Source organism: Schistocerca nitens, chromosome 2 (genome assembly GCF_023898315.1).
Source record: "Schistocerca nitens isolate TAMUIC-IGC-003100 chromosome 2, iqSchNite1.1, whole genome shotgun sequence".
Lineage (NCBI taxonomy): Eukaryota > Metazoa > Arthropoda > Insecta > Orthoptera > Acrididae > Schistocerca > Schistocerca nitens.
In genome coordinates, this window is record NC_064615.1 from 949,488,270 (window position 1) to 949,507,322 (window position 19,053).

Consider the following 19,053-nt stretch of genomic DNA (forward strand, 5'->3'; position numbering starts at 1 on the left):
CATGGCTCTCATATATCAGAATAAGAATGGTCTTTGGGGGTGATGGATTCTGCAGCACCTGGTGTTATTGTAGTGAACCTTGATAACGCCATTCTCCTGACTGAGTTTACAATTCTGGTTCATATGCTTGTGCCTGGGTTTCATTAGTCACAATAGTGTGATTGAGCGTGTCATTCCTTTTGTACTCAAATCAGTTCAGTTTGATATAGCTGGTCCCATATCCCATCCGATTCTGTGCCTCTGTTAACTGATGTGGTACCCATTTTGAACACTTGTTGTACATCTTCAGGTTCTGCCATAAAATGCAGAACACTGTTGCCCTTTACATACCTACCTATCCATGTCATAAATTCCTGCACAGTCCATTGTTGGTCCTCCGTTAAACACTGATCAATAACAGACACTGCTAGGTCAGTATGGGCACACATGGGCTACCCACTTCGCAGCGGGTCTGTCATTGTTGCACATCCACGTTGGAAAGCCTCCACCTAACATACAACGGTTTGACAGGTCAATGCCCTGTCACCTACAGTAGCTTGTAGTTCTGCATGATACTGGGTGGCAGTTCTGCCAGTGACAAAGACAATTTTTCACATATGTTTGCTGTTCCACTCTGCCTACATCCATCTTGTAGCATGGTCTGACCATCACCACCCTCTTGTAGACAAAAGCTGATTTATTAATTTTCACGTAAGCTAATAATTTTGGTAGATGGTCACATTTTCACAGCACTTGGCACACTGAGATGGTGACGCACTGCAGAGAGAGGCGGCAAGGGTAGAATTTGAATAAATGGTTTTCATAATACTCATCTTTTGTCCTTCTTTGTTGTAAGTTGTAGGCTCATATTCACATGTAACTTTTTAAACTGGTTTAGAGGATGCTTGGATTCATTCTATTAAATAATATGAGCACTGGTGGTAAACATATGTATTTTCAGTCATTTCACTTCACAATACAAATCAACATCAACCATGATGCTAATACAACACACATAACTTGTACTCCATCCTCGCACTTGAAACTTGTACTGCTAACTACTCAAAGACAAAGATTTACCTGTAAGAACATGTAGCAAAGAAAATACTATCATTTATCTACCTATTTGTGGAAAATCAAACAATGGAAAATCCAGAATGGAATGTAACAATATTAGAGAAGGAAAGTTGCTATTCACCATATAGCAGAGATGCTGTGTCATGATAGGCACAGCAAAAATATTCACACAATTATAGCTTTCAGCCATTAAGGCCTTTGTCAGCAATACACACACACACTCATGCAAACGCAACTTGCACACGTCTGCAGTCTGAGACTGCAGTCATGTGTGTGTGAGTCTATTGCTGACAAAGGCCTTAATGGCTGAAAGCTATAATTGTGTGACTCTTTTTGTTGTGCCTATCGCGACTCAGCATCTCCGCTATATGGTGAGTAATAACTTCCCTTCTCTAATATTGTTATTTGTGGAAAATCACCTTTGGAACATACATTTCGAAATAAAATACAAATAATTGTTTATCATTGCTTACCTTTTTAAGAAGTCCATAATCATCATCATAATTACATTAAATGTTTATAAATGTTGACGTTTATACATTTTTGTATAGCTATATGGTAGTGGATTTCTAGGTTTTGTGTCTTCAACTTGGGAATTGGTCATTTCGCATGATCCAAGATTGGTTAGCACATTTAGCTCACCCTAACCAGTTTTATTACGATGGCCAATTTCACTCTGAATGTTTCAGGCACTGGTGCTGAGCCATCCTTAGTTGCAATCTGTCAGTTGATTATGGTACTGTTTTCCATGGAATTTTGAATGTATGTACCGTTCTTATGATGATAACACATGGTTACACAATATGCCATAGTCGCCATGTCTTATTGAATGACATTCATATTTTTTTGCAGCCAGTACTGATAAAAGAGTGTCACTGATAATGTTGGCATGCTTGCCCAGACGGCTCAGGATCGTGATAAACATATAGCTATTGTTGGAAATGCCATCGTTGCAGAGAACAGGCTCAGCAAGAGTGAACCACATGGCTGGTTGTTCTGGATGGGTTATGAGCTGGGGTGAAAAGAACTCTAAACTGAAATTTTGGTATGCATGTGACACCACAGCTGGTTGGAGAGCATTAATGGAGAAGCTCTTGTGGACCATATGCAATGCATAAGGGAATCCTGTCAAAGTGTTTATGGCTCAATCAGTTGGGTTCCACATGACAGTGCAAATAGGTTTGGTGGGACTGTACTTGGCATGGTAGGTGTGACAAAATTGAATAACATTTCACTGTGGCTGTCGTGAAACTCTGTTGAATGGCATCTCTTTGGTATATGAACATGTTGCATTGTTTACTGATGTCACCCAGGAGGTCAGCAGTCAGAGCACATTGTTCGATATATGGAAGTCATTGTTGACACCCCTGGCATTGCACAAAAAAGTCACTGTCACATTTTACAGAAAGTGGATGTTGGTCCTGTTGCTGCATAGCACTAAAACGAAGGTTGTATAAGTCACTGTCTTGTACTCTTAGTTATACGTCACTATAGTTGTGACACACATCCGTTGCTATTACATTTGAGATGAATGATGCAGGATAATCTGTAGTACATGCTGACATTTATAGCAGGGTCACCAATGTGGAGAGGACCCAAGTCAAATGACTTAGACAGTAAACATGAAATATATACATTTTATTTTCCAATAGTAATAGAAAGACTCATGTGCGTACAATTAAAGCTCAAACTGAAATGCCGTCAAGAAGTAACTACTATAGTTAAGAGCTTTGCTATAATAATTAATGCAGTCACTACTGGGTCAGCAAAGTCCTGTCTGATATGGGTCTTACACAATTGAGTAATATTCTAGGAGCTCTTGAATGAATGATTTGCAAGCAATCTCCTTTGTAGACTGATTACATTTCTCCAGTATTTCACTAATAAATGCCTATGTCATTGTGCCATAATACTTCATTATAGATAACAGCATCATCTGTGTAAAGTCTGAGATTACTATTAATATTGTCTGCAAGGGCCTTTACATACAACATGAACAGCTAATGTCCCAACCCTATTCCCTGAGACATATGTTTGTCAATGACACCCCAGGCCATTCACACACTACATCCTGCCCATTAAAAAATTCTGAACCCAGTCACAAATTTCACTTGATACCCCATACAATCATAATTTTGACAGCAAATGTAGTTGTAGTATTGAGTCAAATACTTTTCTCAAATAGACTAATACTGATACTCACTATTTTGGAAATGTATTTGACTCAGTGCCACACCTACACTTGATCCATAACTTTCATGATGGGTTTCACATAATCAATGTTTTTCGAATCCATGCTGGTTGGCATTGTGGAGGTCATTCTGTTCAAGATGCTTCATTATGTTTGAGCTCTGAATATGTTCTAAAAGTCTACAAGAAGTGGATACCAAGGGTATAGGACTGTAGGTTTGTGGATCACTTCTGTTACCCTCCTTGTAGACAGGCAAGACTCGTGCTTTTGTCCAATTACTGGGAATTGTTTTTTGTTAAAGGCATTAATGTAGATTATGGTTAAAAGAAGGGCTATTTCAACCACAAGTTCAGTACAGACTCTGATAGGAATCAGTAGTAGATCTGTTACAACAGAGTGAAGTATCAGATATTCCAACCTGTGAAAAGACAAGGGTTTGTGATAAACTATGTGGGAAATGTCAAAAAACAGTGAAAAATGGAATGGTGTGTAAGGAGTGTGGGAAAATATTTCATTTTCGTTGTGGGAAAATTGACCCCTCGCTAAAAGGAGACAAGAAAACTGCAATGATATGGAAATGTGATGGGTGTAGGCATAATACTGTTGTCAGTAATTAAGAAAACGTATCTTGTGAAGCAGCAGAAACAGCAAGTAAAACAACAATTGAAAACTGGTCATACAGATCTGAAACTGCATATGAAATCAAAAAGCTAACTGTTTACGTGGAAGTACGGAAAGGTGTGGGATTGTCAATAGATCCGAAGCAAAACGTTCATCTCTCAATAAAATAGTGCAAGAACCTCAAAATCCAGCAAATAACATAGTCACATCTAAGAAGAATCAGAAAGAGCCTCAAAATCCAGCAAATAGCATATTAACACCTAAGAAGATTCGGAAAATCAAGATTTATTCTGACAGCTATGCACGAGCATTAGCAGTTATGTTAACAGAAAGAGGACCTTCTGTGATTAATGAATGCACAATAGATGGAATCGTAAAACCAGGGGCAGGTTTTCGAGATGTATCAGCAGCAATCAAGAAAGACTGCAACACCTTGACAGATACAGACTTTGTAGTTGTAACGGCTGGAGCAAACGATGTCAGTAGAAATGAGAGGGAGACAGCAACATAACACTGAAGAAAACTCTGGAAACATTGGCCCACACCAACGTGATTGTTGTCAATGTGCCTCATTGACACGACTTGCCTCAGTGGTCCTGTGTTAATAAGGAAGTGGATCAAACCAAGCAGGAATACAAAGCTATTTGTAAGCACTTCAAAAATGGCTCTATAATAAACACTAGTAACTGTCACAGAGATTGTCACACCAAGCATGGTCAACATTTTAACAAATTAGGCAAACATGTTTTAAGTGACTTAGTTATCAGGATAGTATTAGATAAGTTGAGCTGTGTTTCAACTGAGATGTCAAAAAACTTACAGTGCTAGACCAGGTTAGATACTCCAGCACCATTAGGTTACAACCTGGTCAACTGCTTTATGGTAAGAGTATGTTAAGTCAGTCAGGTAAACATGTAAATGAAGTGAAGCAAAAAGGGGAGTTTAAAATAGGTTTCCTCAATAAACAGGATATGACAGATAAAAACCTAATTGTTAATGAAGTTTCCTATGAAAACATGTTTGATATCTTATGTATAAGTGAACACTGGTGCAAAGAGGAAGAACTAGGTTACAAAGTACTGGATGATTTTACTTTAGTTAATTGCTTTCTATTAGCACTTAGAGCTCTGGTCCTTTCCTAACAAAGGTACAACAATTTATAACTGTTTTACCAATGGTGCCTGGATCTACATTTTTCCTGTGTTTGACCTGCACCCTAGGAGAGTTAAGCCCTTCCTGTGTTTCCACAAGATCCTATAACCTAAAAAACCACCCAGTCCACATAGCACAGCCCCTGCTACCTGTGTAGCCACCTCCTGCAAGTAGTGGATTCTTGACCTATTCTGTGGAACACAGAACCCAACCACCCTATGATGCAATTTGAGGAATCTGCAGCCTCCATGGTAGCAGAACTGTCTGAGCCTCTGATTCAGACCCTCCACATTGCTCTGTATCAGACATCCACAATCAGTCATGTTCACTATACTGCAAATAGTGAGTTCTGCTTTCATCTCACAAGCAAGACTGGCAGCCTTTACCACTTCTGTTACCCACTCGAAACCAGACAGAATCTCTTCTGATCCAAAGTGACACATGTCATTGGCACTGATGTGAGCTACCACCTGCAGTTGGCTGCACCCTGAGCTCTTCATATCATCTGGAAGGACCCGTTCCTCATCTGAAATAACTCCACTCAGTATGCACACAGAGTGCACATTAGCTTTCTTCCTCTTATCGACAGCAATGTCCCCAAGGGGTCCCATAATGCATCTAACATTGGAGCTCTCAACTACCAATAATCCCACACTCTGTGATTGCCCACATCTTGCAAGCTGAGACCATTGGACCCTGAAGCATTGTTCAATTGTAACTGTTTCTCAACACCAATGGCACTATTATCACTTATCCTTGCAATGGAGTGAGAAAAAACAACTGGGGCTATAACCATGGATTTTCATTTGAAAACCGAATTCTGCATTTCTGCTTTTGCTTTGCTACCCTCAGTTTCAGTCCCTGTTTCATCCAGCCATTACATATGACCAGAATTTCTTTGGATTTTGTAAAAGATTCTTTAATAATATTCTGTTAAGGCAGTCATTGGAGACTTCTTGAATACATTTCATTCAGCATCTCCCTGTCTCTAGCCCCATGTTTTGTTTCACACCAACTATGATGTAGTCTCTGCTTCTTTAGAAGTTTCTTTGTACAGATTGTGTACTGTGGAGTGTCTGTCCCATCATGAACTATTCTTAGAAGGTGTGTATCTATCAAGATCATGGTCAACTATTCTTCTAAACCTGTGCCACAGTGCTTCTACATGCATCTCACCAGAGCTAAATGTCTTGGGTTCCTTACTGAGATATGTCAGTATTGCCTGTTTTCTAGTTTGCTTCTATTTGTTTTACTTGTCATTTGTAATCTTTTTGATATAACTGCCTCTCAGACATTGAGACCTGTTTCTATGTGGACATTCTCTGAGTGATCATGTCTATTTATTGCTATTAAATCCAATAAAGTTCCATCATCAGTGAGTTTCTGAACAAACTGTTCTAGACAGTTCTCAGAGAACACATTTAATAGTGTTGCACAGGATGTCTTGTCCTGCCTACCACTTACAAAACTGTAATTTTCCCAGCTGACTGATTTCAGTCTCCTTCAGGGCTGATGATATGATTGGGGAACTAATGTGATAGTTAAATTAACTTTTTTCTTAAGTTTGTTTATTATATCTGGAGGTGACTGTGGTGGTCAGCGGAAGTATCTGATTGTAATTTTACATTCACTTTTGATATTAAGTCTTGTCCACACAATCTAGCACGCATTTTCAGTTTCTGTGTTGGTGGATTTGAGTTCCTCATCTATGGTGACAAATACGCGGGTGGTTTGAATACCCACAAGAGGTCAGGCCTACAGCAACGACTTGTTCATGTGATATTCATTAGACTGTTGCCTGTAAAAATGCACCACATCAGTGCTCTTGAAAGAGAGCTGTGGTGGTGACATGGCTCTGTTGTTGTTCTCGTGTAGTGATTTGAAAAGATGGAAAAAATTGAGATTCGAGCAGTGATTAAGTACTTCATAAAGATAAGTATGAAAGCAAAGCACATGCATGCCATTTTCCAGAATACACTGGGGGACTCTACTCCTTCATATTCAACTGTTACCAAGTGGACAAAAAAATTTAAATTTGCTTGGAAGTCCTTAGATGACGATGATACACTTAGTGGTCGCCCAAGATGTGTCACTACGCCAGAAATGATTTGCAAAAGTGCACAAAATGGTGAAGGAGGATCATCGATTGAAAATGCATGAAATTGTTCATGCTTGCCAGATGTCATCTGTAAGGGCATATCACACTTAAACTGAAGAATTAGAAATGAAAAAATTACCTGCAAGATGGGTGCCATGACTCTTGATGTTGGATCAAAAATTCATGAAAATTGACATATTGGAACAATGTTTGGCCCATTTTAGGAGGAATGAACAAGATTTTTTGTACTGGTTCATGACCACAGATGAAACTTGGGTGCACTACTATACCCCAGAGACAAAACAACAGTCAAAGCAGTGGAAACATGCTGATTCCCCACCACCAAACAAAGCAAAGACAATTCCTTCAGAGGGAAAGGTCATGGTGTCAGTGTTCTGGCATGTGAAGGGGATTCTGTTTGTAGATTATCTCCCCACTGGGCAAACAATTACACAAGAATACTATGCTAACCTTCTGGATAAATTGCAACAAAAGATATGCAAAAAAAGACCAGGTTTAGCAAGGAAGAAAGTCATTTTCAATCAAGACAATGCGCTCCAGCACACATGGCAAAATTACACAAACTAAGGTATGAATTGTTGCCACCACCCACCCTATACACCTGATATGGCTCCATCAGACTTCCATCTCTTCCAAAAACTGAAAATTTTTCTTGTTGGATGAAGATTCACTTCAAATGAAGAATTGATAGTCAGAGTTGATGACTGTTTTGTAATGATATATGTACTTTTTTCTATTCCATTCCAAAAACTTTTCAAACCACCCTTGTACACCACTTCCATTTACCATTACCCTATCCTTTCAACATATGATTAAATTTTCTCCAAAATCTCACAGCTGTCAATCTTGGATTTTAACCAGCTTTCTGCACCCAGTATAATGTGAACTCCACAGCTTTTAGGTTGGTTCAAACTCTGGCACTTTGTTGTAAAGTTAATGAGTAGGATTTTACTACTCTATCCTGTGAGGGGTATTACTTTGGATATTACATTTATACTTCTGGTCCCTCTACAGCTATTGTTATCTGGACTGTAAGGAAAGACGCCTAGTCTAAAAAACTCTCCCTGCGGAAATCTCTAAGTAGCGAGTAGGAGTGTCATGGACAGGGACAGCAGATAGGTGGCACTCGGTGGCAGTGTGGATTGGCTACAATGCATACCGAGACAGTTCATGCAGTTGAGATAACACTGTGTCCCGGCTGGTGCAGTGGTTATTGCACCTTTTCAGTACACATTTTCACTCATCGCTGCTGATTCTGTTTAATGTCCCACTGCAGCTGATAACAGTCATCCCCCTTCAATTTACATACAATGTTTCAGGATCTGTGTGGTTTCAGTTCTTTCAAAGGAACAGACACCATGCATTCAAATAATTCATAAGCCTGGCTGGGCAATGGATCCACTTTCTTCAGTGTGAATGCACAAATACAACTGACCTCCTGTAGGAATCTATAAATAGCGAACAGGAGTATAATGAACAGGGAATGCGGGAAGGTGTGCATGGTGGGAGTGTGAATCAGCACTGAGGTGTACCAAGATAGTCCGTTCAGTTGTGGTAACAATGTGTCCTGGATGGCGCAGTGGTTAATGCACTTACCTAGTAAAAAGGAGATCCCCGGTTTGAATCCCGGTCCAGTATACATTTTCACTCGCCACCACTGATTCCACTTAATGTCCCACTGCAGCTGATAATAGTTCACCCCCTTCAATTTACATATAATGCTTTACAGCTGTGGGATCTGTGTGGTGTTGGTTCTTTTGAAGGAAAAGACACCATGCATTCAAAAAAATGTACAAAACCATTTTGACCACTCATACATCTGAGCTATTAATCACCATAGCAAACTTTGTGTAATTACTAGTAATGCTGTTTTGTGTAAGTGCCAAATCTAGCATTGCAAACCACTGTTCAGGCTTCTCTGGCAGGAACACTAGTATTTGTGTTCACAGACAACTTCCATTGTTTCAGCCATAAATATGCAGAGACACACACAAACTTCAGTTAACAAGATTTATTCACTCGATTAATTACAATGGAGCTTGACAGCAAAAGTAAACAGAGAACTGTCAAACCAGAGCTAAGAGTCAACATAACAAGGCATATCCAACTGGTCAGCCAACGAATAAATAATAAAAATATGCATTCTCAATAATTTCCCAAATTCAATGCCTCTCACACTGTCATTGTCCTGGCTTGTTGTCTGCATGTAAGATTTAATACCATTTCTCTTGTTCTGCCAGGCAACATAAACGTTGTCCATGGATCAAGATTTCCATCAGTACTGCTTTAGAGTGTGATGGGCCATCTTTGTCTGAGGGAAGTACAAGAACAAGGAAATGAAAGTAATGAGACAAGTGAATGTGATATATGTTCAGATATGGCTGACTCTTGAAGTGACAGAACTGCCTCCATTACTGGGTACTGTTAAATCTCTAAAGGAGAGGCAGACTAAATGCTAGTAAAAACTGTTAGTTAAAAGGGTAGACCAGTCAGCTTTGTTTATAAACATACCAGAGACAGGTAGAAAATGCAAGATATTTAGTAGGTCTTTGTTATAAAACATTGTCTTCATAGGCTCTGGCAGAAATATGACTACTGTTTCACCTGTGTGAACTTTTATAGAATTCTAAGGGGAAAGAATTGATTTTAGTCACCAAATGATGCAAGAACTAACTAAATATTCCCCCACAGTATTTGTCTCAACAACTATTTGTACCATCAATAATGTTCAGTGAAAAAAGATGTAAAGATGATGCTGTAGGTGTATTTCAAATCACAGCCTTCTGAAAAAAGGACTACAGGCTTTTACTTTTCACAGCTATAGGGCAGCTTAAGTTATTACACTGTTTCCAGCAGAATAAAGAATGCAGCTGTTACTAACATTTGTAAATTTTGTATATTTCTGGTGGGATTTTTAGCAGTTACAATATTTGATTACTAAATAATTTAAGTAAAGTCTTGTTCCTGGGATATGTTGTCAACAAACTGAAAATTATTATTTATGTTTATCATTTGACTAAAAACAATACTTTATCTGACATAGAAGGAGAGGTGAAAGCAAAATAGCATGATCACAGAATAATAAGATATTAATGGAGAAAAATTTTTAGGAATGATAAGTCATCCACAGAGAATGACATTTTTGTTGTGAAACACTTTCTTCTATCTCACTTCTAAAAAGAACAAAATCAAGGAGTATTATATCAAGTGAACACACTGGATATACAATAATTACTGCTCAACCTATCCAAGATTCATCAGAGTTGAGAGTTATTTGTGCTCACATATCAGCCTTGAAGTATCCTGGTATTGCATCATGCCAGAAACGGAGGTTATTGCACGTAGCAGATAGTACTATATCCAGCAGTTTTGTAAGTGTGATATGAATAAATTGATAGTAAGCTTGTAAAATTGCCTTGTACCTGTGGTGTCCTGCAGCTTGCTGATACTGAAAATAAGTCAGTTCAGTACACATACACTACTTTAAGCTGCTCAATGGAGTGTACATTTTTTTATGTTATTACATGGCTAGTATTGGGCACATGTCCATCTTCAGCACCATTTGCAAGCAGAGAACAAATTACATTTTACAACAAATTTATCTCTAGCATACAGCATATATATTGGTTTTTTAGCATATGCCAACATATTTGGCAGGTAATTCTTCAGTTGTATTGTTGTGGTAATCAAAAAATAAATTTTTGACACTGTGGAATTAGTAATGGTGATATGCTGTACATTCATATATTGTGAATGATTTTTGACACCTTAGATTATGTAATTTAATTTCTAATTTGTTTTATCTGTGTTATTAGAATATCAGATGCAAATGACTTTATTTATAGAAAAACAAGTTCACAGGAATACTGCTGGTTTTTGTTTGTTTTTACTTCAGTCTGTTTGTTCAAAATAATGTCAGGATGTTCTTCAAAAACTTTGGTAAGACATAATGCAGTGGCTATCAATCATACACCCCACTAAATATGTTGTCACATCCCCCCCCCCCCCTACTTTTGTGTGAGCTGAAATCACAGAATATCAAAATATAAGAAGCGCAAGACCCTACACTTCAAAGGGATATGAAATGAAATGATTACATAAGCTCAGTCAGGGGTAAAGCAGGTGGTAAACTTTAGTTTATTGGTAGAATACTGGAGAAGAGTCAGTCTACAAAGGAGATTGCTTACAAATCACTCATGTGAACTATTCTAGAACATTGGTGAAATGTGTGGGACCCATTTGAAATGGGACTTACAGGGGCTATTGAATGTATGTAGAGAAGGGCAAGGTTTTTTGATTCATGGGGGAGTGTCACAGACATACTGAAAGAACTGAACTGGCAGATTTTTGAAGATAGACATAAACTGCCGGGAAAAAATCTACTAACAAAGTTTCAATAAATATATTTAAATGATGATTCTAGGAATATACTACAACCCCTTTGTATCACTGACATAGGGATCTTGAAGATTAGAATAATTATTACACACACAGAGGCATACAATCATGTTTCCTATGCTCCATACATGAACAAAATGGGAAGAAACCCTAATAACTGGTACAATGGGATGTACCCTCTGCCATGCATCTTACAGTGGCTTGTATAGTGTAGATGTAGATGTTGTGATACAGAAACAGAGATTGTCAGTAGTGTTCCAAGTGACCCAGAAATGAAATTCGATCTGGGAATATATGGCACAGTAATCGATGTTTTTGCTTTGCAAAATATGAATACTAGATGACAATATTTTTCATTTGCACTTTATGTGTGAGTCTGGTAGTCTTGTGGTAAAGCATATTTATTTGTAAAAACCTACATTGCAGTCCACATGATGGCTGTTATAAAGTGGAGAATGTGTTCCTGATCATGACCTTCTTGTGTGTATTCCAAATCTTTGAATTGCAATGTAAATATTTTGCCTATATGTTTTAATCTTTGCTCTCATCCAGAACATTGCAAATGTAAATAATTCCAGCTTTGTTCTTGTTTCATATGAATGGTATTCTGTGATCTCACATCTATTTGTTATTGCTTATGAATATGTGTGTGAACTACTTGAATTCAGTGCACTGTAAGTGTATTACGTATATTCTACATTATTTTTGTCCCCATCCACTTGTCATACACTAATTTAATGGAGTTACCAAAATTTTCGTTGACTGCTGAATAAATGTACTGTTCATAATACTTGTTAATAACATGTCCAAAATATTTGTATAACTACTGTTGCATTTTTAGGATTTGCAAGGAAGAATGCTCTAGGCAGCAAGACTACAAAGCATTCTCATCTATATTTGCATCCATACTCTGCAAGCCACTGCCACACCACTCAAAACAAAATTACATATTCATTCCTTGACAAGATGTAAGAAAGTTCAATACCTGTGCTGTGAAAACCTGCCATGAAATGTGAGAAAGTACAGAAAACAGATGGAAACAAAAATAACATAGAATATGAGCAATGCACTTACAACTCATTTAAACTGAGCATTTCACACTCAGATTCATAACCAATAACATATGCATGTAAGTCCATAGTCCCAGGAGATGTGATTCACCAGCTACAAAAAGACCTGCAAGAAGAAGGGACAACACTGGAAGCTATCCATAAACACATTCTGTTCAGAAATAAACTTCAAGAGCACATTATTGCCAAGAAAATCCAAATCTAAAAACTGACAAAACATAGGCTGAAGTGAGAAAGGAACAGCAAAGGAAACAAATGTAGAAATACTAGGTTAATGTTAAATCCCAGGTGCAAAGGAAAGGAAAAAACACAGTTGATATAATGTAGGCATTTGTCATGTCTTCATGATTTTATTGGTTGAGCTATGATTCTCATTCTTTAAGAACACAACATTCCACCATCAGCATACAGTGTGTACAGCAAATGTGAATGTTTGAAGTGAAGAGAGCAGTCTGCATTATGTCTTTTCTGGCAGCATTTTATGAGAAGCTGCATTCGCTGAGTAGCAGTGTTTCCCATGCACATTCTCTCTGTATTATTGTTATTTTTCAGAGACTTAACCCCTCTTTTGTTAGCATTCCCAGAATTCTAACATAACGCATAGATTGTGTGTCTGCAGATAATGGGTTCATTATTCTTCTCAAGTTTCATCTTCCAGGTATTTCCCAGGAAGCTTCCAATGTCAAAAAATTTTGTTTCATATTTTTAAGTATGTGACCCTAAGCCTACTCTCCACAGTTTTAAATTTGTGATTTCAGTTGCACTGATAAAGTTTACAAAATCTGTTCCTGATGATGAAAAATCATGGATCGGGATCCCTTTATAAAATACTTGCTGTGCCCTGTGGTGTTACCCATAGCTAAACAATTAACTATTTAAAAAATGCCTGGCTACATATTTATTCCAATCTTCTGTTGGTTAATTTTCTCCTTCCCCCTCACTCTGTCCATCTCCTCCTCTTCCCTCTCTCTATTTCTTCCTCCACCTCTGTCTGTCCCTCTCCACCTTGCCCTCTTGCAAGGGCAAGGTGGAGAGGGACATCTTCTCCTTCCCCTTCCTTCTCCATGTTAGCACCCCTGCCTCAATAGAAGACTGGTGGTTTTTAGCCTCACAGCATTTGTTTCCAGATTGTAACTATTATGTGCCCAAACTTGGTTGAAATTAGTCCAGGGGCTTAGGATCAGCTTTTTAGCCATGGGTTTTCCCACTTACACATGTGTTGAAAATATTTCACATGAATTTAACATATTTCACACCTATTTGTGCATATGTTTTACCTGTATCTCTAGCAAATTTCACCCTGCAGTTTCATTGTCATGCAGCTCAATGTTTATGACATTATATCTCCTGAACTGATGTCATAAAATGATGTAATTTTGCAGGTACATCCAGTGGTATATGTGGCTATTGTCTGAAGATTGTGTTGTGAATAGAGTTAGTACTAAAGAAGTAATAAATTAAAACGACATGCATGACATGGCAGCTTTTCATGTTTTTCAGTATTTGACATCATATCTCCTGGACTGTGTGTTGTACAATGATATATTTTTGTAGTATATTCAGTGACATATTTGGATGCTTTCTGCAAAATTTGTTGTGAATGAAATTACAACAACAAAGAAATAAATTTAAACGTTATGCATGATGTGGCAGCTTTTCACTCATTTCAGTATTTATGACATCATATTCCCTGACCTATGTGCTGTACAATGATATAATTTTGTTGATACATTTATCAGTATATATAAATACTGTCAGAAAAACATGTCATGAATATAGTTGGTAGTAAAGATGTAATAAATTAAAATGCTATGATCCATCCAGAAGTGATACTGCATGAGCAGTGAAAATGTAGTAAGTGATAAACTTTTTTCTTTCATCATCTTACTGAGTTGGCAGTGTGAAGAAGTTTTGTGTAAGTTTTACCTTATGTGTAAATACTGGATGAGTAAAGTATGGGTATTCATGCATCATGGGCTACACAATTTTTTCACCTCCATCACCATCCCTGTCATATGTAGGTATTTGTAAGGTAATCTATATGTTAATTCAGGATATAAGCTATCTCCATTCCAGATTTCATCCAAATCTGTCTAAGATTAAAGAAGTAACACATACATACACAAATTTTTGCATTTACAATATATATAATATTGGTTATAAAAGCTGTTTTTAATATTTCTGTCACAGAGAGCTAATAATTTTAAAAAGCTATAGATCTGAAAGAAAACTCTTATGTGAAGCAGAATTAAAAGGATGTCATTGAGAATAACCACAATACCACTGACATACATTTCTTTTTTCAGAAGACAATCTTGATTCTGGGAAAAAGAAACACAAGAAACAAAAGGGGAGTAAGAAGGATGCCAAAAAGGGTGGGAAGGAGAAAACAGAAAGTGAGAAGGAAGCTGCAATGTCGCAAGAGGAAGCAGCTGTTGTAATACAGAAACGTAAGTCCACAAGTATTCAAAATTAACACTTATACTAGCATTACTTAAAAACTAAAATCATACATTCATATTCACCAACCAGTTCCTTACCTTTTGCACTTGCTCTTCTTATACTCATTTCATCCCATATTTTAGGCTGAGCAAGCTGTTATCCTGTTATTCAATCCATATCACTTTTCTCTACCATACCAAGCGACTGGGATTGCTTTAATGCAGTTTGATCACTGATGAGCAACTGAAGCAGTGACAACTTCCATGCTGGAACAATACCTTGTACTGGCTGTGACTAATCTTGTGACTATTAATTATATTATTGTGTCAATATTTTAGCTTTGCCTTTCTCAATTATTGTTCCATGTATAAGGTGTGCTGGTGCACAATAGTTGCCTTATTGTAGTTAGCTTTAAATTTTGCTATTTAATTATAACTCTGAAGTACAGTGCTATGGTGATGTACATTATTTGTTCTTAATATCTGAATGCTACTTGCCCATTTACTGTGACTTCTAAATTATTTTCTGTCATAATTTATAATACATATGCTAAAATTGCTCTCGATTTTCTAATTTTATGTAGTGAAATATTTTCATTGAAAAAATACTTTTTGGCCTCAAAAGTTTAATTGTGGCATTTACTTGCACTTATACTACTACGGTCAACCAGTGAAGGATCCACTTCCGTTATGAGGATGATTAGCTGTATAATTTTTCCCTTATTTTAATTCTGGTTTAATGTTTTGAGAGATTATACTATTACACGTGTAAAGAGATGCATAAACAGTTTTCTGTATTACTGTCACAAAAGTAATAAGTCATCCTTTCAACAGAATTTCGTGGATACCAAGTTAGAAAACAGATGGGGCAAAAGGAGAAAAGCAAACCAGGTAAGGAAACAAAAGTTTATTCCAAACACACAGTTTTGTTCTTTATCATGACACCCTTCTGAAAGTAACAAATAAATAAAAAAGATATTCAAGTAACTTCTCTCTTAGATTGCAGGCACTTAAATTATTAAAACCATCTGAGGTAGGGGCCTGTTTTTTCAATAATGTTTTGGTTTTGCAAAATGTGTAGGCCTATAGCTTTTAATGGTTCTGGACAAAGCAATGCATTTTTCCCATAGCAGACAATAGTTTGTGAATTGCATTTATTTGAGATGGAGATTGAAGAGGAATTCCAGCTTATGCACAACACTGTTCCATAATTTTGTTTTTGCCCAGGCATGTTGCGGCACTTTTTGTGCAATCTTCAATGGATTTATTTGTTTATTTCCTTTCTACAAAATTGTTGGTACACACTAACCTCTAAGGAAACCTTTGGTACACCTCACATGAGGCTAGTAGTTATTTATGCTGGTAACATTGTATCTACTACACAGTCTACAGCTTGTCATCTACAAACAGCAAAATGTTTTTTTATTTTTCTGTTCATTGTCATTTCCAAATGAGATTCACTAAATGGTGGGTTATTTAGTATGTTACTTATAATTTTTGATGTTGTGGTGATTTTTCTTTTGTTTGTGTTGAGGTAGCATGCTTATTTCTTTTTCTAGGATAATTACACACGCATATTAGCTCTTTAAGTGTTTGTCTTGAATCTCAGTGTTGTACATTGCTGCACCATGTCAAAAGACATTACTGAGGAAAACTGTCATCTGATTACATGTTAATCTGACCCAAAATCTGAACTAACAGCACAACCCCCTAATGAGGCAGTTCCCTATGAGACAATTAGTAATTGAATAAGTGTTTGGCGGAGCTCTGATGCAGCTGCACTGTTTAATGTTCCAAGTGGGTCATTACTGTGTGGCAGCACTCGAATGTGGCAATGGAGCAATGCAGAAACTGAAAGCATTAAATGCATCTAGCCTGAACAGGTCTGTGGGATGGAATGATCCACAACAAAGAATGTGAGAGGGCAAACAAGAGATTTGTAAGATACAGGTGTGGAGAACTGGCATAGGATTGGAATCTGCTGTTTATTGTAGCTAACCAAATTCCGTGAAACATATGTGAGGGGAGGGGAGGGGAGGGGAGGGGAGCCCAAGTCTATGTACATTTGTGCATTTACTAAAGTCATTGCAACTCCTGTGTCCATTTGCACTTTTAGTGTTTATTAAACACACGCAAATCAATAAAAAGTTTGTTCAGGAAGACAGTCATTTAGAGATACAGTTTATGTCCATCAGTATTACTGGGTCTACCACATTTTAAGAGGAATTATAAACAATTGCAATATGGACTTTCTTTCAAAACTTACTGCAAACAGTCCAATGCTTAGGGCATGCAGCATGCTCGTGTTGGACAAAGGAATATAAGGAAGATGGCCACTGTTATGATACAGCTTGTTGCTGCTGTGATCATAACCAATGCTGCCCCATGTGACACTGAGCTGAATGTTGTATTTCTGCAACGGGTTGCCCATCATCCTGAACACTTGCGTTGTGCCTAATGGGAGCTGACTAAGTGACTTCCAATACCTTCCCCCACGCAGGAGTCTGATCACCTGTGGGCCATGACACTTCAAAGGACTGTACTATATTGATCACATCCATAAGTGTCATGTCCTCACAAGAAGTGCTTTTTCACAGACTTCCCCATTTGGGGACAGACGATTAATAAAATCATGCATAATATGATCAGTGTAGGATTTGTGATGGGTAGTAATGACAAATTTATGAAGACTCAACCTGTGTAATTCTGCAGACCTTGCCTTTTAAGATTGGTTTGGGAATTTCTGACAATGATAAATTCTACACCCATCACAATGACATGCCTTCTTTCACAGTAATAGGTTGAGAGAAGCTTGCACATTTCATCAAATGATAAGCTAGTTGGTTCTGGCAAAGGTGCAAGTTGGCACAACTGATACAAGTGCAGCAAAAACCAGGAAATAAAGAAAGTCTTACACAGGTTTGCATCACCCACATGAAAAACCTGGAAATTTTGGCATAACAATGTCTCATTGGTGTCCCAATCTTCAGCCAATTCATCATATGCCAGTAAGGGTGATGGCTACACTGACGGAAGAGTAGCATGCTGTAAACACACAGATGCCACTTGACTGAGAGTGGCGGTGAGAGCCTGCTGTTGTTCCATGAAAGCTTGCTGTTGGGCAGTGATATGTTGGAGTATTTCTTCCACCAAGATGTTTGTTGGGTGACTTAGCATTGACACTAATATGCAGAGAAAATGTAACCCTCACTCATCACCAAGTTTCTTCTAGCAAGAACAAACACAATTTATGGGACTTAGTACTTTACAGAGGCAATGTAAGATACAGTGAAGTACAGGTTGCATGTAGCACTGAACACATTGAATGGACAACTGTAACACAGTTTACAGAATAGACTGAGCACTTACTTGCCATCACTTAAATAATGTTGTTTCTTTAGTGACTCACCAGTGCGCCAAGGGGCGACACAGATGGTGTCTATAAGCAGGCTTGTGTACTGTACGGACATGTGATCTCTGAAATCCTGCTTGCATCATGAGAAAAAGTACATCAGAACACAGATGGCAAGCCAGTACTAAACAAAGAAGGGAAAGCTGGAAGTTGGAAGGAATATGTAGAAGGGCTCTACAATGGAAATGAATTTGAAGACAATATTGTAGAAAGGAAAGAATTAGATGAAACTGAGTTGAGAGATATGATACTCCACAAAGAATTTGACAAAGCACTGCAAGACTTAAGTTGAAACATGGCCCCTGAAGTAGATAATATTCCCTCAAAATTATTGAGATCCTTTGGAGAGCCAGCCATGGCAAAACTATTCCACCCAGTGTACCAGATGTATGAGTCAGGTGAAATACCCTTAGACTTCAAGAAGAATGTAATGATTCCAGTTCCAGAGAATGCAGGTGCTAACAGGTGTGAATATTATTGAACTGTCAGATGAAATGAATTATTTACAGAAGAATGGAAAAACTGGTAGAAGCTGATCTTGGGGAAGACCATTTTGGGCTCCAGAGAAGTAAGAACACACAGAGGAATAGTGG

At 37.7% G+C, this 19,053-nt stretch overlaps 1 protein-coding gene across 3 annotated transcripts in view; it reads left to right on the forward strand.

The window, feature by feature from the left end:
* Positions 1–19,053, forward strand: part of LOC126237274 (neither inactivation nor afterpotential protein C) — a 383,219-nt gene that overhangs the window by 292,771 nt on the left and 71,395 nt on the right. For all 3 annotated transcript variants that reach the window (XM_049947204.1, XM_049947206.1, XM_049947205.1), the window contains exons 20-21: positions 14,914–15,057; positions 15,883–15,939. In XM_049947204.1, coding sequence (XP_049803161.1) covers positions 14,914–15,057; positions 15,883–15,939 — 201 coding nt within the window. The remainder of the gene's footprint in view (positions 1–14,913; positions 15,058–15,882; positions 15,940–19,053) is intronic.